This window comes from Felis catus, chromosome A1 (assembly GCF_018350175.1).
Source record: "Felis catus isolate Fca126 chromosome A1, F.catus_Fca126_mat1.0, whole genome shotgun sequence".
In the NCBI taxonomy this organism is placed as follows: domain Eukaryota; kingdom Metazoa; phylum Chordata; class Mammalia; order Carnivora; family Felidae; genus Felis; species Felis catus.
Window position 1 is genome coordinate 121,843,639 of NC_058368.1, and position 24,313 is coordinate 121,867,951.

Here is a 24,313-nt window from a genome sequence, read left to right on the forward strand (position 1 = left end):
TCTATAAGTGGCTGCAGACTTGGTGTGTCCCTGGAAGAGGTGGATTCAGGATCTTCCTATGTTGCCACTTTGGTTCAGAACCCTGTTGTTTTTTTTAAATAGATTGATAGGAACTGTATTTTCTTTTTTTTATTTTAATATTTTATTTTTGAGAGAGAGAGAAAGAGAGAGAGAGAGAGATGGAGTGTGAGCAGAGGGGGGGCAGAGAGAGAGAGGGAGACACAGAATCTGAAACAGGCTCCAGGCTTTGAGCTATTAGCACAGGCCAGATGCAGGGCTTGAACCCATGAACCATGAACCATATGAGATCATGACCTGAGTCAAGTTAGACGCTTACCTGACTGAGCCACCCAGAAGCCTTGAAACTGTATTTTCCAGTGGGCAAATTTCTACTCCCTTATCTCTGAAACATGCTTTGCCTACGGTTCTTGTGACTCTAATGCTTCCTTCTTTATTACTTGGGATGTGCGCCCTCACCCCTGAGTGTGCCCCCCAGGATCCTCTCCACCGCTGGAAGAGTTTTGATCTGCACTCTCCCTGTGCCATTCCCTCCATAAAGGCCAGGACACGCTGATGACTAACGCTCTGTCATATCCAGTAATATCTAGGTCATAGTACTTTCTCTCTCTCTCTCTCCCTCCCTCCCTCCCTCCCTAACTGCTCTACTGGCTCCTCAAACTCATTATGTCCTGAAGCAGACCTCTTACCTTTCTCTTTTCCTTCCCCTGAACCCTAATCTCATTCCTTCACTATCTACCTCTTTTCATACTATTGCTTATCATCTTAGCTATTAACTGTTGGCTCTCATGCGAGTCTCTGAGTTATACTGATAACACCACTTCAGTTTTTCCTACACCCCCAGTTCAGGCCCTCATTCTCTTTCCTGGACCACTTCAACAGCTTCCTAAGTAAGGTCCCTGCTTTCAATCTTGTCTACTTCACATGTGTCATTTGTACAGTTGCCAGAATGATCTTTGAAAATGCAATTCCATCTGTGTCAATTCTCTTCTTAAGAATCTTCTAGCAGTACTCCATTGACTGCTGAGTGACACCTAAATCCTCTAAATGGCCCTCTGCAGTCTTGGCCCTGCTCTTTCCCCAGCACTTGGCCAATCCTAGCCAAAAGCCTTTCAGCAAAATCAAACTACTAGTGGAGCTCGGAGGTGGGTGGGGCTTCTCAACATGGACCTTTGCTCATGTTTGTGCTTATCTGGCTACCCCCATCTGGCTTCCCTTAGGATTGAACTTCATTTCATCCATTCCAGAAGATGAGATGCTCAAACTCTTTACACCTATAATAAACTACACCTATCTCTGCCATTGTACTAACCATGTTCTATTCCAATTACCTGTTGGAATTACATTTTTTATTAGACTCTTCTCCTTGGGGTTATGATATCTTGTTTATCTGTGTAGCCTAATTACTGAGACATAATCAAACACAAACAATGGTTTGGTCAAATACCTATAGGAAGGCAAATGATATAGCATTTTATTCTGTGGGTAGATAATTAATGTAGTGAATAAATGTAATGGCCTATCTGTGAATCTGTGCCATTGTGGACACTAGTGAGACTTGGCGTGGGACACTTCTCCCAGCACCTGCAGAACTGTGGTACCACAGACAGAAATGTTGAAAGCTCTTTAAGTATGAATTAAAACTTGTTATTCAGACCTTCCACCTACACTTGAGTAGACACATGAGTTTTAGGTACACAAGGGGGGAAAAAACCACAACGAAATAAGGCTGATCTTGGAGATTCAGAAGACCTTGTTTTAGTCTTGATCTTGGAGTAACTTTCTGTGCAAATGTGGGCAGATAAAAACACTTCCCTGATCATGCAAGAGCCTGAGAAAATTGAAATGTCACCACAAACTATAATAGTCAATTGTTACTCATCACTAGGATAGTTGTTCCATCCAAAATGTTGTTGTGACTAAGCAACATAACAAGCAGGTGAGAAAGGACGTCATTACACTTTAACTTGGAGCCATATAATTTTATTATCCACCAAGGCAGCAGAGTTTTAATGTGTAAATGAATCCCCAGTTCGGATATAAAATACAGTAAAAAAAAATTTACAACCTTTGTTTCCAGGTTGTGTTCTTAGGCAGCTGGGAAGCACCCACCATTCTGACAGGCAGAATCATGAATTCAGAGATGATTCCCTGAGAGAGAAGGATCTGTTAGTGGGGTATTGAGGCTATGCGTGTGTGTGCATGTGTGCATGCATGTGTGCGTGATAGGTTAAGAAGAATCCATCATTTGTTTAATGTGGGAGAAGAGGGAAAAATGTAATTGCCATTCTTGCAAGATTCAACCGTATGGCCCTCTGGGGCCATCATTGGAGACTGATGGGAGTTAGTTAACCGTGCTTGTGCTGGTCAAAGTGAAGAGCTGTTTTGAGCCACATTTTATTCGTGAAATGGCACATTCTTTTTGTACTTTGGAAGACATCAGCTTTTGAACTGAGCTTTCTTTTCCATGATGAACACTTAGAATTTCTATGACATTTGTCAGATCTTCAATGAATATACCCATCTTTGAGCGTCAGCTGATTCCTTCATCAACAAGCATGTCAGATGTAAGTAATTAACCTTTCTGCCTTTCCAAAAAGGAATGAAAAGTAAGCAATATACCTCATCTTGTCAGGAAATGAAGGGCTGAAAAATGGAGGCTGCCATTGAATAAATGTCCCACGGAATGAAGAAAACAACCCTGGTGTCCTAGCCCTGGTGTTCTTCCTGTTAAGAGTTCCATCATAGGCTAAGGAACCATGCTGCAGGGTACTGAGCAGTACTGCTTTGTGGCTGCCTTGTAACACGACCCACCCCACTTTCTCTCCTGCAGAGAAATAGGTGCTGTTTAACATGCATTTGTTTGCTGCTGTCTTTGATAAATTCAGGCTGACTGTTCATAAGGCACCTGCACTTGCAGTTGGAAACCACTAACCTAGATGAAATATGACTTTCAATTATGCCACAGTCAAAGAAGCTGAAATAAGAAAGTCAAAGTTGGGGGGGGAGTCAAGTATCTTTTTTTTTATTAGAGTGACTTGGACATGGAGAATAAATTCCAGCATTCACACCTCACACATTCCCCACCAATCCGACTATTCACCCACCTCTAATTTGTTGTTGTGCCTCTCCACTGTCCACAGAGTCTACCCTTCTAGATTGTGGACACCAAGGCAAATGAAAATGCCAATCTTCTAGCATCCTTGTCTTGCTGTATTAGGCGTGGGTTTAGCTCTGAGTGATTTCTTTGGGGAACTGCTTGCCTTTCCAAAGAACATCCACGGGAAGGTTTGCTTCACCTCTTGTTTCAAAGTGGAAGGGTTGAAAATAATAGCTCTTGTCACTTCCCTTTGCCTTGTTATGGGGAATATTTAGTGCTAGAGCTGGGATGTGGGGGTAATATCTTGGATGTGATAATGTTGCTCCTTGCATCAGTGAACATGGTATTGATTGTAAGCTGTCAACCTTTCTGCATGCTCTGCAGGGTCCCAGAAGGCTGGCTACTGCTGGGAGGTAATGCATCAGGCAGGGACACATGTGTTCTATTAACTAAGGTTGCAATCTAACCTTGGTGGCTTGCTCTTAAAGCATCTTGGCTCACTAGTTCTCAATTTTCTTTTTTTACTTCTTGACTCCTCTGAGCAGTCCTGTGATGCCATATACCAAGGTCCCCTTGACTCAAACTCCCAGTGGCAAACTGCTCATCTTGTAAACTTCCTGGGGACAGAGGCTGTGTCTGTCGTCTTCATTCATTTATTTCTTCATTCATTCAACAAATATTTATTGAGCACCTACTAGGAGCAAGAGACTTCTCTATGCTCTGGGGATACAAAAGTGGACTAAATAATGCCTTGGGAACTTAGGGTGGTCAAGAAAGGAACACTTGAGCTGAATTTATTAAAATATTCCCTGTGCCTGGACATGAATATTTGCTAAGCCTGTATCCCACATGACACTGTAAGCCTTTTGAGGACAGGGAGTATTAATATTGCTTCCCCAGACCACCTTGCAGATGGTCTGAGCAGATAGTCTGTGATCAATCATTCAGTGTTCATTGAATGAATAAATGAATGCATGAACATGACTCAAACTGAGCACCTATTTAGAATGCTAAAACAGGGCCTTTCCTTTTACCAATGAAGCAGCCTCCTCCCATCACTTCTATGCCAGCCTTCCTGGGTTCTCTTTGACCCACATAAGAATTTACTACTCTGGCTGGGGTGGGGGGCAGTATATCACTAGCCAATCAGAGCAAGAACTCCAGTACTTGTGGTTGGTCCCACTTCCCTGTGGTCTCTAGGTTTCTGTGCAAGGCTGAGTTTGGGAGAAGTGCTGTCTCCTCTCTGATTCATACCAAATGCAGCAACCTAAGTGACGGGTCGCAACAAAGAGTTACGAGTTGGGAGGAAAGGAGCTGTCCATCAAAAAGACCAAGGTTGGCTTTTCAGGGAATTAGGGATAGGGAGTGGATTGGGAATGTGGCAGTTATTATGCCCGTTTCTTTCCTGGTAGTGATCATTGTTGTGACAACGTCTAAGGCAGGAATCAGCAGAGATGGCAGATCACCTTGTTTGGCCACCAGCAGTTTAACCAATGGTGCGTGGAAGGTCTAAATTGGAGGATAGTTAAACAGTAATAATAAGGTCAGGGTTAGGGGTTAGAGATCTCTGTGAGCCACTTGACTTTAGGCTCTGTTTTAGTGACAGACCAAATTTGTATTCCTTGTCAGCTGTCAGGCAATATTTGTTTGCAGAGAGATGGTCTGTTTGAACCCTCACTAGTGGAAAAAGAAAAAGACAAAGTAGCTATGCATTACTCACTACAGTGATGGAAGTACAGGATCCGGGACAGGACAGATCTCGATGAAACTTCTGTCTGTGTAACACTAACTGTGTCACTGAACCTTTTTTAGTATGCTTCTCAACTGTAAAAAGGGAGTAACATGTTGATCCATCAGGTGATTGTAATGATTTTAAAAAGTGCCTATACTTTGCTTGTGATATAATAAGTGCCCATTAATAGTAGCTTCCTTTTATTCTTGCCATCCATTTTGCATTTAAACACAGTCTTTGGATATGGGGGCTTAATAAATACTTGTTACTGGAGCGCCTGGGTGGCTCAGTTGGTCTAGCATCTGACTCTTGATTTTGGCTCCTGTCATGATCCCAGGGTTGTGGGATCGAGCCCCGCATTGGGCTCTATGCTGAGTGTGGAGACCACTTGGGATTCTCATTCTCTCTCCCCCTCTCCCCCTCTCCCCCTCTCAATAAGAAAACACTCTTGTTACTGAAAGAAAGAAAGAAGGGCTAGGCTAGTTCTGGCAAATGGAAAATGTGTTTCTGACAGAATGAAAGAAACCTCAACTTCATGCTCCCATGCCATATCCATTCTCACATACGTTGTTCTCCCTACTGGAAATGGCATATCGTGTTTTGAGTGTTGACTGAACCACTTTAATACTCTACTTAGAGGTCATGTAGTCTGAAAGGTTGTTTTCGTATCCATCCTCATTAACTATTTCCTTATTATTAATTAATTACATGTGGCTCCTATATGGCTGTCATCTCCTGGAGGGTGGGGACGAGTGGCTTTATCTCTGTGACTCCAGCCCCTTGTTGGGGCCTGGATGCATGATACATGCCAGGCACTCACTTTATGATTAATATTGATGAACTTATGGGTCAATATGGGACTTGTTTGCTAATCAGTAACTTCCAACTGTATATATAATGTGAGATGAGATAGAGGATAAGAATGCTGACCAAAATGTCTGGTTCTGTCACTTGTGAACTATGTAAACTTAGTGAAGTTACACAATCTGCCTCCATTTCCTTATCTGTAAAATGGAAACCATAATAGTACCAGCATCTAGAGTTTCAGGCATAAATGAATTAATAGATGTGAAATTTTTGAACACAACCTGGCCCGTAATAAGAAGGGCTTATTAAATGTTAGGTACTATCATGTATTAAACAGTATTTCAAGAATTATGTCTTTAGAGTGAGATATCTTGAGTTGGAGTCCTGGTTCTGTCTCTTACTGTCTATATGCCCATGGCTACGTTGACAACTTGAGTCTATTTCCTCATTTCCAAAACGAACATAATACTGGCATTAATCTCAGGGGCTTAAAGAAGGAAGATAATGAGAAATTACATGTCTTCATAGTGAGAATTGTTGCTGTTAGGATTTTTATGGTGCTTTAAACTTACCAAGCAATTATAAGTAAATAAATTGCTTGTGCTTCTCACAGTAATTCTATGAGCGAGGACAGATTGTTTTGTGACTATTTCACAGGTGACGACATGACTGATGCACACGTTAAGTGACTTCTAGAAGTTTCTTAATTACTTTGCAGTGGAGCCAGGGGCGGGGTCCACATTTCCTATTTCCCAGTTCCACATTCTTTCTATGACAGGCAAGTCATTCCAAGGGAAAGCAGTTCCTGAGGCTTGACTTAGAAATAGGGGAGGAAGGGATGGGTTAAGCTCTGACAGATACCTAGTGACTCAGGGGGCAGTGTGAATGTTTCCTAGCGGTGAAACGGTGATTGCAGTATCTTTGGGGGTGCTGTTTAAAACACACTGCCTTGGGGTGCCTGAGTGGCTCAGCCAGTTTAAGTGTACGACTCTTGATTCCAACTCAGATCACAATCTCACAATTTGTGAGTTTGAGCCCTGTGTCGGGCTCTGTGCTGAGAGTGTGGAGCCTGCTTGGGATGCTCTTTCTCTCTCTGTCCCTCCCCAACTTGTGTGCTTGCTCTCTCTCAAAATAAATAAAAAACATTAAAAAACCCCCCACACCTGCCTCATCTACACAGGTCCGTAATGGAGTCAGATTAGGAAGAGGGCTCACTCAGGATGTGGACTATAGTGTCACCCCCAAAGCTTTGCTATTAGGCTTACTAGGGCTCTCTTGAGCCCTGCAGGCAGTCAGCAGAGTGAATAGACAAGCATGAATCTGTAGGGGTGGGAGAATAGGTAGGAGGGGAGCCTTAGCCAGTTGGTTTGAAGGAAGGGAAGTTGTGGTCTCCCCCTTATCAGTGATTGACCATTTTAGGGTCAACTTTCAGGATAATGGGTCCTGAAGTGTTGAAAAGAAATACATTGGAGATGGATGACTTACTTCATTGGGTATGGAGCTAAAAGAATTTTAGCTTCATCCTGGTTCCAACTGACTGCCTTTCATATGCTGGTTGTGTTAATAGGTGTTGCTGTGGTTAATTATGAGATCACTGAGAAGTTTAAAGATGCTTTACCGACAGGCCCTCCCCCCCCAACACAGCTGGCCAATAGAGTGAAGACAGGAGCCAGACTTTAAGGATTTAAGAAGCAAATGGGTTCTTACTGCCCACTCACCTGTGTGCACCCCACTACTTGATGCTCATTTACATGTTTCTTCTTTGTTACTTCAAAATCCTCTTCTACCTCCAGATAAGACAGCATGGATCTCTGCCCAAGTGCAGCTTTTTAAATGTCAGGAACTCTGTTTTATTTGGATCATTTCAATAAAGCCTTGGGAAGCTCTGACTCCCTCTCCTCCTCAGTCAGCTGCCATCCTTCAGGGCAAAGTGATGGCTCATACCAAGCAGCAACCGTTGCACTATTAGGCAGGGCAGGGCTCTTAGAACCCAACACACTGTTGGCAGTGTGGCAAGTCAGCTTTCAGGTAGCTTTTATTGTCAGCTGGAACAGGGATTGTTTGGGTGGATATTGAAGATCCCCAGCATGGGGGCAGAAGGAAATTGGGATTGTAAAATACCTAGTTCAGTACCTGGCACAGAGCAGGTCATTGCTGATACATGGTGGTGGTGATTGCTGCCTGAGGTCTAGTCTGTAGTGCCTTCCTCTCCTGTTCCAGTGCAGGAATCTTGTATGTTTTTTTCCTGATGCTTTTTTATTCGAGTGGCTGCTCTGTGCTCTTAACTCTGAGATCTCTGGCAAATCCCTCCCACTCTCTGGATCTATGTGCCAAGGGTGTAGGACTAAGCATGGGGGATTTTATGAAGATCCACAGATAGCCTGCAGGAGGCCTGTGAATCCCTCAAAACCATGACCAAAGCTGTCATGGGTTGTGGGAAGCACTGGTGACTGTAGTTAGTGAAGAAGCATTGTCCATCGGGACTCTCTGATGCCTCCGAATATTCTCTGATAGCAGTTACTCCGTGTCCTAAAGTTGGAACATGTTCCTCATGGTTCACAAGATGATTGTAGGTGTTTCTTGGGTACATTTGTTATATTACTTGTTATGTGATTATTTTAATGTCTAAAAAACACTAAAATGGATATTTCATCATTATTTCTTTGGAGGAGGCTAAGTGTTACTTTTAAAAAAGGTGACTTAAATGAGCAATAGCAGAGAGGTTGGTTGATGCCTAAGTTTGAGCAACAGTGATCTCTCACAAGCCCCACCTGGTACAAAGAGGAGATGAGTCTCAGAGGAGCAGAGAGAAGGCCATAAGGAAGCTGATAGTAAACTTTGGAGAATAACTCATTGTTCCTTCTATCTATCCTGATAAGACAATTCTCTATCAGGTGGAGAAGTTTCTGATCCTCTCTAAAGTCTCCTCCAAGAACACTGTCCCAGCCAGGACATGAATCCTGCCCAGAGAGTTTCCACCTGGGCCACTTTATGGACAATGCCTGAAGAGAGGCTTTCATTGAGGGAAGAGGAGAAACACTGAGGAAAAAAGTCACATCTTTTATCCACGTGATCCTTCAATTTTGAGAAGTACTTCTCATGTTTTAATGTTTCTGAAATTGGGATGCATCTTACAAAGTGGTGTTCTCTTAAGTTCTAGATAGCTATTACCTTGCCAAAAAGCTGTTATTAAATGGATAGTAGCTTAGAATGGAAATAGGGTTCCTATTTTTTCCTGCCTCCCCAAGCAACGTAAACTTGGAGTTGGGACTTGTAATAAATATGTGAATCAAAAGAGACTTTCTCTTTAAAATAAAAATGCTCATTTCAAGCCATTTGTTAACTCACAAAATGGAAGATTCGTGAATAAGAAGGGGAATGATTCAGCAAGACAGGTATGGAGATACTAAGCTCAGACCCAGCTTTCTGGGAACCTCCCACCTCCTCGTTCAAATTTATAAATCCTGTGAATTCATTTAGTTTTCCCAGAGGTGTGCCCTGCAGAACCTTCTGGAACTTAAGTCTGAATGGTAAACATGGAGGGGGAAGGATGAACCAGACTGCATAGGTTCAAGCAGACTTCACTGTACTGTGGAAGATTCTTGACTCTCCCATATTCCATTTTTGTAGGAAGAGAGCCCTTTGGTGCATTTTTCTAAATGGTGAGCTTGAGGTGGATTAGAAACACTTGATTAGACTTCACAAATCGGCATTTTTTATGGGCCATTTTTGTTCCAGCTGCGGTGGAGATGGATGGATTGTGACTCTTGGTCACCAAACCCAGGAAGAGGGAGGGGGTTGGGTAGCAGACACACCCAAAAGGAACAGACCAGCCTTTCTCCAGGAGCCAGGGGTGGTGCTGCTGCATCATTTAGAATGCCAGATAATAAACAACCAGACCTTGGCCTTTAGAAGTCAATGGAATAAATAAACTGGAAAAGGTTGAAGAGAAAAAGCCAACCAACATGTAAGTAGAGGATTATATGGAGCCATTTAAAATTACAAAAAGCAGGCATAACAAGGCAGCAGATGGAATCTGGCCCCACATGGCCTTGCCAAGCTAACTCTGAGAAGCACTGTGTGGAAAGTGTTCTCTTTATGTCCCCTGAAGCATTCATGGGGTTTCCTAGCCAAATTCTCAGGCTGTTTCTATGGCGCTTACAAAGAAAAAGAGTATAGCAGTGGTGATGTGTCCCCTCCCTTCTCATTCTGGGTCCTCTTCGTGGCCTCATGAAATAAATCTCTGGTTCAAATGAGACTGTTAATAAAAAGTGCTGTGGGGGCAGGGGATGCTGACTGCTTGTGATTTTTTCACACACAAAAAAGGAGAATGTCTCTAAGAGTAAACGGTGTTTATTTTTTTGTTGATTTTTTTTTCAATCAAATGGAATTGCTTAATTAAAAAAAAACTTATCTCTTTTCTCTTTAAATACTACAGACAACCTCATTTTATCTCAGCAGACACCTAGGAACAAAACACTGGACCCACCAGAGAAAACCGGGCAATAAAAGCATCAGAAATTCAAGTCAACTATGGAGAATTAGTGTTAGCTGGCAGCTCTCAATTCTAAACACAAGTGTCTCAGAACCTATTGGGTTTGACAAAAGTCTCTTAGAACTGGGGATCTGGGAAAGTTGGACTCTTTTTAATTCTATTCCAATTGTTTTCTGCATAGGGAAATTAATGTCAATGCATCAAATGAAGACCAAAAGAAACATTTAAAAACATGTTTGACTAGTATTCAGTATGTGAGATTATTAAGTAATAACTTGTCCTCCTAGTTAACCTTGTCCTGGAATATATATAGGTTATTTGTAGCCGCCACTGCTATAATATTTTCTGAAGGATGCCAAGCTGTATGCAAGATCTTTTTGCTAAAGTCCAGACTGTCAACGCTGATCTCGTCTTTTCTTCGCTTGCCCCCCACGCACACTTTTCGTGGTTTTAGAATAGCCCGGGGTTTGCTGTTTTCCCTCGAGGCCTCAAGGGTGACATCACGCTTGGTGTTTCTGTCGAACATCCTGAAGAAGTTGTTGTAGGAGCCTGTCATGATGACGCTGCAATGTAGAGAGGAAATAGGGAGTGACTGAGTGCTGTGGAGAAAGGCAGTAACCTATCCCCATTGTGTCTTTCTGGAGTTAATGGTGTTACATCATGGGCAGCTACACCCTAAGTTTTATGAAAAACCAAAAACCCAAACAGGCTCAACAATGTGACTGTGGTCTAAGTCCTGAATCACTAAAAGCAACAAGCTCTTTGATGGATTGGCAAGTGGAGGGCTGTGATAATCCTCCTTGGTAATTCTGTTGGATAGATCCCTTATCTGGGTCTGTAAATGAGTCCGGTGGTTTTAATCATACCAGCCCTACCTCCCTCAGCATTGTGAGGCTGGAGCGAGGTCGTGACAGGAGGAACACTTTGGAAACTTTGTAGTAGTGGGGCCTCCATGTTGCCCAAGCTCCAAGGCTGTCCCCAGTCAGTCGGCATGGTGGGAGAAACCCCGAGCGTATAGCGCACTGACCCGTGTGCGTCCTCCCTCTGCTGAGAGCCAGCTCTCGATTTAGCCTTGCCAGAAAAGTTACCTAAAAAGTGGATGTCATCATGGTTTCCCTCAGGAAGAGAGTAAACAAATTCAAATTTTAAAAGAACGTGGGAGGGGAAAGAAGCCTTGCCAGTGGATTCACAGATGGCTTCCATGTTTTTATAGGACCTCTCCATCCTCCGGCGTATTGACGATTTACTGACAGCAGTGACTGCCAAAGCCTTCCAGATGCAAGGGACTGAGTCTTTACTGGTGACAGGTGAGAGGGGGATCAGGTTGCCTCAGTAACATCCCACAGGGGCTGCCCCTGGACAGGCTGGCTTGGCCTCATTTCTGGGTGAAGCCCTGATGGTCTGGTTAGACTGGGAGAGGATATACCTCATCGGTGTTCACATGGCATGAGGGCATAGATGGGGGGGGGGGGGGAGCTGAGAGCATGGGGCCACAGCCAGGGGAAATAGGTTTTTACGAACTGGATCAGCTGTGTCAGGCAAATTGATCAATGGCTAGATTTGGTTACTCTGGCCCAGGGAATGGATGTTGTGAAATGTGTTGGTCTCTGAAGTAGAATAAGCTGTTGTTACCTTATCAGGAAGGGTGCGGAATGCTTGACCGCCGCAGTCTCATTTTGCCTTACGTTCATACCCGAGGGGGGACTTACACATGAGCACAGGTGACGAGCACAGTGTCACGCTGCGAGGAAGTGACACACTCAGGCCTCCAGCCCACATGTGCCTAACTAACCCCAGGGCCTAGCACTCAGCCACTTGGCTTCATGGCTTCCCATGAACTGCCATTTGCTGGCCCCACCATCACTTGACCTGCTTTCAAACAGAGTCCTTCCTATTTATTTTTGTGTTTTTAAAACTCTAAACCTTATCTGAACCAAGAATTTTCTTGGTTATGGAAAGAAACTGTGACGTTATGAAAAAACAATGCGGACTTAAGATTCAAATTGAAAACTTCTTACTTTTGTCTCTACTACATACTAGCTCCTGAGCTGGAGAAGGTTACTTGACCTGGCTGAGCCTCAGTTTCTGCAACTATAAAATGGGGATGATGAAAACAACCTTGTCAGATTGTGGTCAGGATTCTAGAACATGATATGTGAGGGGGTGATGCATAAGTACTTACTGAGTCTAGGTTAAGAGAGGTTATTGGAACAGTAACAAATAGGACACATCTATTAATCAACAATGAAAAAGTGAATTCTATATGAATCAATGTATTGATACAAATATACAAATAATGTAAAACGCTTCCCCCCGGGGAGCTTTTGTTCCTACATCACAGCTGCTCTGTTGTCTCTTCCCTCTGCCTAATACCAAATGGGTGCTGTGACTTGGGTCCCTCTGACATGTGGTGACTCTTGCCAGGCCTGCTATGTGGAAGGCACATTTTGGTTCACTGACAAAGCAGGCCGAATAATGGTCAGAAAAGCTTGTTTTTACAAAGAGCTCGAATCTTAGTGCCTTGCCATGACCAAATGGAGTGCTTCCAAACACTAGTGTGGGCGCCGCATTCCTCAACAAACTAAATCAGCTCCTAGTAGCCTGTACTTCATGCTGGAAGTCGGGGAATCATCTGTATTTGTCAAACTAAAAATGAACCATTAGAAGGTAATATGAAGTATGGTTGAAATAAAAGGCCTTAAAACAATAATAAATCATTTTGAGGGGATATGATAAATAAGGCCAACTAGAATTCAGCTAACCAATGACCAGGGCCTTTGGCTGGGTACACCAGAAGTGGTCAGGGATAATTTTCGCCCTAGAAATTACACTTGGCAATAATCTGAGCTACTTAGGTTGGAACTTGGGAGGTGGATTGTTAGTGTTACTCATTTCAGCCATGTTGATGTAGCTCTGGGGATGTCTGGTATGTAAAACAGGATTTTCTCGTGGATGTTACACACTCACCTGTGCCAGTCCTGTAAGAGGACTCAAGGGTCTCAACACATGATGCCCTTCATTTCAGGTCTGAGCTCAAGGGAAATCTGGTGACCCATACAGTGGACTCCTACCAGGGCTGGGGGCCTGATTTTCATCCCCCTTTGGCTGTGACCTCCTTACGATCAGTTGCCCAGGGCCTCGGCAAGTACAGGACCCACCTTTTGGAAGGTTCCCTAGCCACACAGCCTTTCTTACCTGTCTGACCCATTCCACACACACTCAAATTTATCAAAAATGCAGTCATTTTCATAGAGGGAGCACAACTTGCTGCGGAGGTAGTCATGCACCTGTTGGGGAAATAAATCAGAGGGTCAGTTATTTTTAAAAATGATTATTTCTGTGAAGACCTCTTCTTTGGATGTGAGCTGTTAATTCTTCCAGTGGCCCAGGTCTGAATCCAGGCTGGGCTCTCTTTAGCCAGGGGATATTAGGATGGATTTATGAGCTGCTTATGTGGTGAGTGTGGATTAAAAACTTTGCTGAATTAGCTGGTGGCCTATAGAAGGGCCCAGAAGGTGGTACAGTCCCCTTTTCTAAACTGATTGGCTAGTAGGCATTAGAGGACACCATTCATTGCATCTTTAACTCAACACATGTCTACTGCCTTCCTACTATGAGCTTGGGCTAGGCAGTGAACACAATACCCTTTGTGTGTTTTCTTCCAGTGTGGAGGCAGATGAACATTCACATGGGCCTTTTATTCTGAGAAAGGTGAGGAGACCTCACAGAAAGGATCACTGAGCTGTGTTGTGATAATGTAAGCCAGCAAATGCAGGGAGGTTCGTTATAACCTGCTGACAGATGATGGTTTGGATTTGGCGAGAGCAGTGGTGGGAAATGGTGAACTTTCCCGACATGTTTGCAGGGAGACCTGATAGGACTCGTGGATGATGCACCGGTAAAGTACGAGAGAAGGGGAATCAAGATGGCTCCTTGACCTATCTCTTGAGCAAGTGGAAGGATGGAGTTGCCATTTGTGTTTTTGGGTATGATCATTTGGAGATGTCCATGCAGGTGGAGCTGCCGAGGAAAGTCTGACGTAAAGCCTGCATCCCTGAAGTATGTACCATTTCTCCCGTTGGCATTTTAAGAAGCAAGGTTATTAGCTGAGAGTGAGGGAGGGCAGGAGAGGCTTAGGAATCAATGCTGCATTGTTGGACGGCACTGGGGCCCCATGAAATTGTTGGATGTGAATTTTATATGAGACTGTTCCTCACGGTTGGGTCATTCATCCCATGTTCGATGAGATGTTTTGGGTATTGAAAAGCTCTCTGAGTCATTTGGACAGTGAAAGTATAACTCTGCAAATGGCCGCTTGCAGTCTTGGGCCTTGTCAGGGTACCTACTTCACTGCTTTGGTGACAAGAGAATCCATGTGTGGCATTTGATAACTCTGCTGTAGCTGAACTCATTGTCATTCCTTCTCCTGCCATGTTTTGGGCATCCTGGACGTGGTACAAGTCTGATGTAGAAGGCCATTTCTGTTTGTAGGGCTGAAGATCTCTAGTGATTGTTAGGAGTCTTTTGAGCAAAGAAACAGAAGAGAGTCTGAGGGCAAAAATAGGACTGATTCTTGATCCTGACCAGGGTTTGGCAAACCTCTTCTATAAAGGGCCAGAGAGTAAATATTTACGCTTTTTGGGCCATATGACCTTGCTGCAAACTCTCAGCTCAGCCCTTGTAATGTGAAAGTAGCCATAGGTAATACATAAACAAATGAGTGGTGGGGTTGTATTCTAACAGAACTTTATTTACAAAAACAGGTGGGGGACAGGATTAGCTTCTGGGTCATAGTTTTGTCTACTGAGGTCTTTGATGCCTTTTCTGGACTTGTCATTGACTTGTTTCTAAGTTCTTTGTCACAGAGGAAATAGAAGCCTGGGGCAATGGAAGCTAAATTTGTTGTTCCAGTGTAGGCACACCTCGGAGATATTGGGGGTTCCAGACCACTGCATTAAGGTGAATATCGTAACAAAGTGAGTTAAATAAACTTTTTGCTTTCCTTGGGCATGTGAAGGTTATGATTACACTATACTGTAGTCTATTAAGTGTGCAATAAATCTCCTTATCTAAAAAAACAATGTATATACCTTAATAAATACTTAATGGCTAAAAAAATGCTAAACATGAGATTTCCAGAGAGTTGTCCTCTTTTAGTAGTAGTAGGTCTTGCCTCAGTGTTCATGGCTGCGGCAATTTCTTAAAATAAGACAATAAAGTTTGCCATATTGATGGACTATTTCTTTCACAAATGATTTCTCTGTAGCATGTGATGCTGTTTGATAGCATTTTACTCACAGCAGAGCTTCTGTCAGAATGGGAGTCAATTCTTTCCAATTCTGCTGTTGTTTTATCAATGAAGTTTATGGGATAATCTGAATCCTTTGTTGACATTTCCACAGTCTTCCCAGCATCTTCACTGGGAGTAGATCCCATCTCAAGAAATCATGTTCTTTGAACTCCACATCCTTTGAAGTTTTATCATGAGATTATGGTGACTCAGTTCCATCTTCAGGCTCCACTTGATATTTCCATCACATCTGCAGTGATTTTTCTCCACTGAGGTCTGGAACCCCTCAAAGTCCTCCCTAAGGTCTGGAATAACTTTTTCTAAACTCCTGTGAATGCTGATGTGTTGGCTTCTTCCCATGAGTGACATATGCTCTGAATGGCATATACTATGTTAGATTCTTTCCAGAAGGCTTTGCATTTATTTTGCCTGCATCCATCAGAGGAATCACTTACCTAGGACAGCTATAGCCTCATAAAATGTATTTCTTCAATAATAAGACTTGAAAGTCAAAATTGGAGTCAACCCTTTCAAACCCTCCTGCTGCTTTATCAGCTGTGTGTGAGAGTCTAAATTTGTGTTACTACATATGAGAACAACATTAATCTCACTGTCCATCTACATCAGAGCTTTTGGGAGATAGGGTACACTGTCAATGAGCAATAATACTTTTAAAGGAATCTTTTTTTCTGAACAGTAGGTCTCAACAGTGGGCTAAAAACACTCAGTAAACCACGTTGTAAACAGAGAGCGTGCTGTCACCCAGGCTTTGTTGTCCCATTTGTAGAGCACAGGTGAGTATATATAGCATATTTCTTAAGGGCCCTAGGATTTTCAGAATGGTAAATGAGCTCTGGATTCAACTTAGTCACCCACTGCATTTGCTCCTAACAAGAAAGTCAGCCTGTCCTTTGACGCTTTGTTGCCAGGTACTGACTTCTCCTCTCTAGCTATAAAACTCCTTGATAGCATCTTTTTCCAAAGAAGGTTGTTTTTTCTACATTGAAAATATGATGCTTGGTATAGCCACCTTCATGAATTATCATGCCTGGATCTTCTGGATAACTTGCTGTCGCTTCTATATCAGCACTGGCTACTTCAGATGTACTTTGGTGTTCTGCAGCTGGCTTCCTTCCTTAAACCTCCTGAACCAACCTCTCAATCTTTTCTTCTGCACCTTCCTAATCTCTCTCACCCTTGACAACATTGAAGAGAGTTAGAGCCTTGCTCTGGATTATACTTTGGCTTAAGGGGATGTTGGGCCTGGTTTCATTTTTCTCTCCGGACCACTCATGTGTTTGCTGGAGTAGCACTTTTAATTCCCTTCAAGTACTTTGCCTTCAACATTCACACCCTGGCAAACTGTTTTGTGTAAGAGGCCTACCTTTCAGCCTACCTTGCTTTTTGCACAGCTTCCTTGCTGTGCTTAATCATTTCTAGTTTATGACTGAAAGTGAGAGATGTGGGACTCTTCCTTTTGTATGAACACTTTGAAGCCATTGGAGGGTTATTGCCTGGCCTAATTTCAACATTGTTGTGTCCAAGGAATATGGAGGCCAGAAGAGAAGCAGATATATGGGGAAAGGCTGGCAGGCAAACACACACACACACACACACACATCATATATTCATTAAGCTCACATGGGCACAGTTTGTGGCACCCCAAAACAATTATGATAGTAATGCCAAAGATCATGCAGCACAAATCATCATAACATATGATAAAGCTTGGAGATGGTAAACATGACACAGAGATGTGAAATGAGCAAATGTGTTGGAAAAATGGCACTGGTAGACTTGGTCAATGTGGGGCTAAAACAAGCCTTCAAATTTTTTTAAAGGCAGTATCTGGGAAGTGCGATAAAATTAGACATGCCTATACTCTAGTTTTCCTACTTTTTGGAGAAAAATTTGAGCCAAATAGCTCCTTATTTTCAGCCTTATCTCCATGCTACTCATTCCTCTGATGTGGTAATGGAGCACTTTGCAGAGAAGACATGGATGCGGAGTGTTCTGAGAACAGAGAAACTGGTTTTGAAAACACATGGTTAAGCAGTTTCTATGATACAGAACTTCTCAGAATCCTACAATGGTTGGTAACTGTAAAGCTCTAAGAAGGGTATAGATGATTATTTTCACTGTAATTAGTGTTAGAAAAGTATTTCACTGTAATTACTGAAAAATTTTTTTGGTTCAGCCTATACTCTTCTTTATGAACATATCAAACCATGGGTGGTTTGGAAGTGTGGATCCATTAGGAGGAACCACATTGCCCAAAACTATAAATAGTTCTTGAAAGACAAAAGTCAGGAGGGATCCAAAGGAAAATCTGGTCTGAACTAATACTTTCTCCTCCTCAACAGCTAAATTTTGGGCTGTTCCTACTGCTTTGGCTTCAAGTCCCCTACAGAAAAAGAACATTGAATATGAAGGTATGTTATCTTTATGTTGTGTTGCTAAAACAGGAAAGAAAACCTGAGGCAAACAAGATGGACCAACCTCCATCAGAGAAGAGAAGGTTAAGAACATTCATTAGAAACATCTAATATACAGAGCAAGAGACAACTTAAGACTCGCCCAATTTGATGTTTTCTTCATGTTCTAAATATTTGTTGTCCATGTTCCTATTGTGTATGGCTTTCTTGACACTAAACTGAACCTCTCAACATAGAGGTCCTTAAATCATGAACTCATGGAAGCCTGGTGTTGTACAGTTAATGAACTGCTCGTGAGGCCCAGCAAGAGTCAACTCTATTGGTTGGTTCTTAGATTTCAGGGGTTGACAAACTTCCCTTGTGAAGAGTCAGCAGGTATTTTAGGGTTTGTGGGCTATAATGTCTCTGTCACAACCACTCAACTCTGCCACTGTACTGTGAAAGCAACCAAGGACAATATATGCATGATCAGATGTGCTGTGTTTCAGTAAAACTTCTTGTACTGAAACAAATGGAGGCTAGATTTGGCCCACCAGCCACAGTTTGCCAACCCCTGTTCTGTAGGAAAACTTGAAAATAGCTAATTATAGATAAGTCTACAATTTGTTATTCCTGGAAAGATGCTTGAGATCAGTTGATGCATGTATGAAAATACACAGCAGGAACATTACTTACTTCACTCCCCAGGGAAGGTATTAGTAACTGATGATGGAATTATTTCCCTATGGGCCAGCCCTCACAGTCTTTTTCAACAGTGTTCTAGGAATTCAGAGTTTATTTAGCATCTTTGATAAATTAACATTTTTATATAGCATATGAATTTAAATTGCTTTGAAATATGCTATGTAAAGTTGAAATACACTTTTGTAACACTGCATTTCAATACATGTGCTAGGATACCTATTTCATAGCCTTTGACAAAGAATACTTCCACATCTACCACTAGCTGAACTTGGTTTGAGAAGCAGGCTCTTAAAATGCTTATTATTCCATGTCACAGCTCACTGTGTTCTAAAACTAGCTTTGTTCTTAAAGCCTTTCTCTAAAATGAAAGTGCTAATTGCTCCTGCCACTGAAGAGCCTAAATCCAGTTTTCTCTAATCCAGGCTTGCCATCAGGCTACACCCCTGTCAACACCACCCACACTCAGGTTCTACTCAACACTGCCCTCTGTTTGGTATGGAGTTCGTAACACTAGATGTTTGTCTGTGTAGTTGGAAGATGACGTTCCAGTTGGCTCTAGCCCTGGGCTGAAGGTGAGAGCCTGAAGGTAAGTGCTGTGAAGCGGGGCCCTGAAGTCTGGAAGGATCTAGGGGACAGTAAGACTCCAAATATATAGGGCAGGTTATTTCAACCATAAACTATCTCAATTACATACGTTGTCTTCAGTTCTGGCCGCCAAACCTTCTCATAGGACCTTGTGTTACTCACAGCTGGTCAAAGTCCTGGGGGGTCCTCAATCTTCTCTCTGAATTTCTTCTGAAAGGTTGGCTTCTCCTATGGCCACAGTAGTAGCAGGACTTTCGCTCATATGTGTCAAGGTGGAGTAGGTGGGCTCCTTGCTGCTCCAGACCATGATTCCTTACCTCTTCTGAAGAGCTCCCTGCTTTCCTTGAAGACTCCCTGCTGTCTACCTTGTTAGAGTCAGCAACAGTTCTGAGTCCCTCTGCCACATTCCTTGAGGCAATTGTAACACCCAGATCCCCTGCCATCATTCTTGTCTCTCAGTTACTTGGCCTCATCATCTTCAGTGGTTTTTTTCCTTTGCCTCCTTGGTCGTTATGAGACTTGCCATGACTGTTAAGTGTACCTGTTTAACAAGTACTACTTAATTGCTACCTCCTACCTTTTTAGTTCACTCCCTTTACTATCTTGATTCCATTAAGTCTTTAAATCCATTTTCCTGTCTACTTTTCTTCACCAGTATTTCCCTCCTTACTACCTGAGGTTTAGTGGTCCATCCATCATTATAATCACACCCTTAGTATGTACCTTCAACAAATTTGACTTGCTCTCTCCTTCCATTGTACTCAAGTGGATCCTTGAGCAACTCTACAACACGTCTGTATTCAACTCAGTCTTAGATGAGTGTTTTATACTTCTCACTCAACTAATGAACCTTGCTTCTTTTGAGAAAATAGAAGCAATAAGAAGAAATCATCTATTGTTCCCATCACAAAATTTACAAACCTCCTGACTTTGATGGATGGATTGTCCATCTTCTCATCTAAGACCAATTCTACAGTGGACCTGTTCCATCTTGCTTCCCTCAAGCACTTAGCTGCTTGAATTATTCTTTCTCTACTGGCTTATTCCCATCAGCATAAAGTATACTGTGATACACTTTCCTTATGCCTATATCTCATTCCAGATACCACTCCATTTCTCTGTTGCCCTTCAAACTAAAATTTCTTGGAAGAGTTATCTGTACTCATTGCACTCACATCTTCCATTTATAGTCTCTCTTGAAACCCACGCAAATCAGACCTTCATTACTACCACTCACCTCCACTTATATCCATTGGCCTATTTTCTACCCATTCCTATTTGATTTAGCAACAGCATTTAGTAGTTGGTGTTTCCTTCTCCTTGAAATAGTCTCTTTGGCTCCCAGAACGTTCCTCCTAGTTTGCCTTTTCTTAACCTGTAAATACCAGGTTCCCAGGGCACGGTCCTGACCTCTTCTTTTCTTTAAGCTAAGATACACCCAAACTCCAACTGAGCTGCCTATTTGCAGTTTCTGGATGTTTATTTGGCCCAAAATGTCCCAAACAAAATTCTCGATTTCCTCATCTGCATAAAATGGCACTGCCATTTTCCTAATTGGGCAGGATAAAAAAAACCTCGTTTCCTCTTACATCACATATCCAATTTGTTGCCAACTCCTATTGATTTTACAAGAATTTGGCCACTTCCATTCATCACAAGCTCATCTGAGCTACTCTCAGCCTTTGCCAGAATGTTGCAATAACTTCTTTACTGTTGTGTTTGCTACTATGTCCCCCTATAGGCTCTCCTCCCTAGCATAGCCAGAATGTGCTGGTCAATGATGAAAATGTTCTGGAATGGGACAGTGGTGAGGGTTCCACAACTTTGTGAATACACTCACATAGACTTCGAAAGGATGGATATTAGGGTATGTGAATTATGTTTCAAGAAAAATAGGTAAGTTAAATCCCTGTCTAGAATTTTTGTACTTCTTTTAATCTAACCCAAAATATCTTAAAAAGACCAGTTTATTCCTGACTCTTGATCTTTGCTTCCATTGGGCTCTTACCTGAAATGAACTTCCTCAAATCCTTTCTACCTCGAAACCTGGTCTTCCTCTTCTAAGAAAAAGCCATTCTAAACACTGCACACTGCCTTCTCCTTTGTTCCCTTGGTCCATAAACCTACCAACCATTTAGCCAATGCTTAAGCCAAAAACCTGTACACTTCTTGGTTGCTCTTCTCTTCATATTGAATCAGCAAGCGAAACTCACAGACTCTCCTCCTGCCTCTCCCTCTAACCGCATGCTGCCAATTCCAGAGCCCCAACTTTCATCATTTCCTCCAAAGCCTTTTAATGGTTTTCCATTGTACTCAGCCTGAAGACAAAATAACCTAATGTTCTTTACCAGGGCCTAGATTTCTAGACTTCTTGATATCTTGAATACAGAACATGGGCAGAAGAACTTTCTGAACACACCAGCTATGAACATACTATCCTTCTAACAATATGATTTTTCTGGCTAGCTCCTGTCATTCAAGACTCAGCCTTAGGGTTTCTTTTCACCAGACTGACCCTCCTTGTGTGTGCTCCCATGCACACAGTACCATCTCTTGCATCACGGCCTACTCAGTTCCCTGTTCATCACCTGGCTTCCCCATCACACAGTCAGCTCAAAGAGAGCAGGACCGTGTCTGTCTTGTTCACCTCTGTATCTGCAGTATCCATCCCACATTTAAATGGTCAGTAGATATGGGTTAAATTGAATCCAAGCTCCTCCTTCTGTACCCTTGTCTAAATCCTATAGCAATTGCAGGCTGGACCATTTTATGGAATTTATGATAATGTACTGTCTTTTACTCTTGTGTACTGTAAGCCTTTGTAGGCAGAAGCTGACTTGGAGGTCCACAAAGGAAGTGCCTTATGGAACTATGGGTGGGTGGTGGTCCGTACCTGGTAAGTTTCAATGGGGCGGTTTTCCATGTTGAGATCCCAGACTTTAACGGTCAGATAGTCTCTGGTCATGATATACCTCCCACTGTGGCTGAACTTCACATCCGAAATCGAAGAGATAATTTCAGAGAAAAACGACCTGTTGCTTGGATCTTCGGGCTCTTCAAAAACTGCACGGCAGAAGCAAAACAAGACAAAATGAGCACATCCTTTTCAACTAACTCTACCATGTATGGGCCAGCTAGAAAGACAACAGTCTAACTTGGAGTAGAATCTTCAGAATGTGAGTAAGGTACTAATAGAGAACCGTCATTTCCCTGGAAGCAGAAAGTGGTTACTGGTTTCTGTATTTTCCTTCTCATGGAAGGACTCACATGGACCTGTACATTGATGGATCTAGCCCTGAGCATTTCCAAGCTCCAGGTCTATGGATCTACCTCTGTTACACAACTCCCCTGGTCTTTGTGGGTCACCTCACATATCAAAACTTGGAGTCATCTGAGATGCCTAAAAGTGTGTTTATGGGTTTTTCTTAGATATAAAATTACATACTGTACAATTTCCTCATTTGAAGTTTATAGTTCATTGTTTTTGTCAGTATAATCACATACTTGTATAAGCATTGCAACAATCTAAATTTCAAACTTTTCATCAACTAACCCTCAAAAATTCCATACCCATTTGCAGTTAATTCTGCTTCCCTACTCCTGCAGCCCTAGGAAATGACTAATCTGTTTTATGGTTGTATGACATTACCTAATCTGGAAATTTCCCATAAATGGAATTATACAATGTAGGGTTTTCCTGTGACTACTTTCTCCCTTAGTAAACTGTTTCCAAGGTTCATCCATGCTCTAGTGGAAATCAGCACTTCATTCCTTTTGATGGGTGAATAATAACTCACTGTACGGATATACCAGATTTGGTTTATCCATTTATCAGTTGATAAACTCTTGGGTGTCTACTTTTTGGCTATTACACATAACACTGCTATGAATATTCATGCGTAAGCTTTTGTGTGGACATTTATTTTCCTATCTTTTCGGTTATGGTTTTTAATAGTGTTGCTTTGCTGAGCCTCAGTCTTGTCTTTTGTGTATATTGTCCCTTTGCTCTGCTATCCAGGCACTTCTTACCTCAGTAGCTTCAGCTGATTTCCACTTACACGAATAAAGGCACAGCCCCTCAGATGGACAACAGAGCCCATCAAAAGTTGTTGTAACATGTCGATCTTGATTTTGAACTTCTCTGGTTCAAATGGAATATATAGAACATAGCTTAGGTATATTTTGAGTGTTCCCGTTTCTAGGCCTGATTGTTCTGTCTTCACAGACTGAAATCCCTCTGGGCTCTTACGCCTCATCTTTCGCATACCATCTTTGCCTTAAATGATTTTTTTTCACGGAAGCCCCCCACATTTGGTCTGGCCCACTTATTTAACAAGACCTCTGGTACTCTCACATTGCTGTTTAACACTATGCATGTTTGTCTTACTGCAATTGCAGTGCGAGCTTCTTTTTGGTTTTTCTTTGTACTTAAAGACTTGGGCACAAATGTTCAATAAACATGTGTTGCTTGATTAGAACCAAAGTTAGATAAATGAATGAATTCTTTGCCATCTGCGTGCTCAGCATGTATGATGCACAGTTACAGACATTTGCCCATACTTATTTTTAACCTAAAATAATGGCAACTGAGTATGGTTTCACTTAAGTGTTTGTATCACAATCTTAAGCTGAACCAAACACCAGCCTGCAGGTTACTTCACTAACATATCCTCCAGAGATTTCTCTTTCCTGCTCTACACAGAGTCAGTGTCCAATTCTATGTAGAAAACCCACGAATACAATGAGTTCTCTTTCAAACCTTGTTGGAACAGCCAAACCAAAATCGTAATTTTCACCTAACCATGTAAGAGAACAACAAAAAACCCTCATCAATCAGAACTGAACTTGAGAATTAAGCCCAGTGAAACAGAAAAACCTCTTGGATTTTGATCAAGCATTAATGAAGGCCCCTGGCCTTGAAAACTAGATTTTTCACATTAGTTTCCCTTCAAGGGAATCTCATTAGGACTGGGCACTTAGAAACGCCAGGCAAGCTCCATGCCAACATCTCAATAGACAAGCAGGAGCCCCGAGGCTTGGTCATCTCCACCTGATGCACCTGCAGTCAATGGGAAGGGATAAGCAGACCTACTCTGGAGTCCATCAATTTCTGCCTCTGTCACTTACCAGCTGTTCACATTTTATTTACTACGCCGAGATTCAGTTT

At 42.4% G+C, this 24,313-nt stretch overlaps 1 protein-coding gene and 1 long non-coding RNA gene across 18 annotated transcripts in view; one reads left to right on the forward strand and one right to left on the reverse strand.

The window, feature by feature from the left end:
• LOC123386234 overlaps nt 1-23,629 on the forward strand; it is a 50,386-nt gene extending 26,757 nt beyond the window's left edge. Inside the window, exons 2-5 of the long non-coding RNA XR_006600068.1 lie at nt 11,366-11,459; nt 17,806-17,874; nt 18,984-19,147; nt 21,963-23,629. This is a non-coding gene — a long non-coding RNA (uncharacterized LOC123386234). The remainder of the gene's footprint in view (nt 1-11,365; nt 11,460-17,805; nt 17,875-18,983; nt 19,148-21,962) is intronic.
• The window catches only part of PPP2R2B (protein phosphatase 2 regulatory subunit Bbeta), a 510,749-nt gene continuing 496,430 nt past the window's right edge, over nt 9,995-24,313 (reverse strand). For all 17 annotated transcript variants that reach the window (XM_019833907.2, XM_011282787.3, XM_019833919.2 and 14 more), the window contains 3 exons: nt 22,040-22,209; nt 13,348-13,439; nt 9,995-10,715 (listed from right to left, as the gene is read on the reverse strand). In XM_019833907.2, the coding sequence (XP_019689466.1) occupies nt 10,436-10,715; nt 13,348-13,439; nt 22,040-22,209 (542 nt within the window). In that variant the 3' untranslated portion in view covers nt 9,995-10,435. The remainder of the gene's footprint in view (nt 10,716-13,347; nt 13,440-22,039; nt 22,210-24,313) is intronic.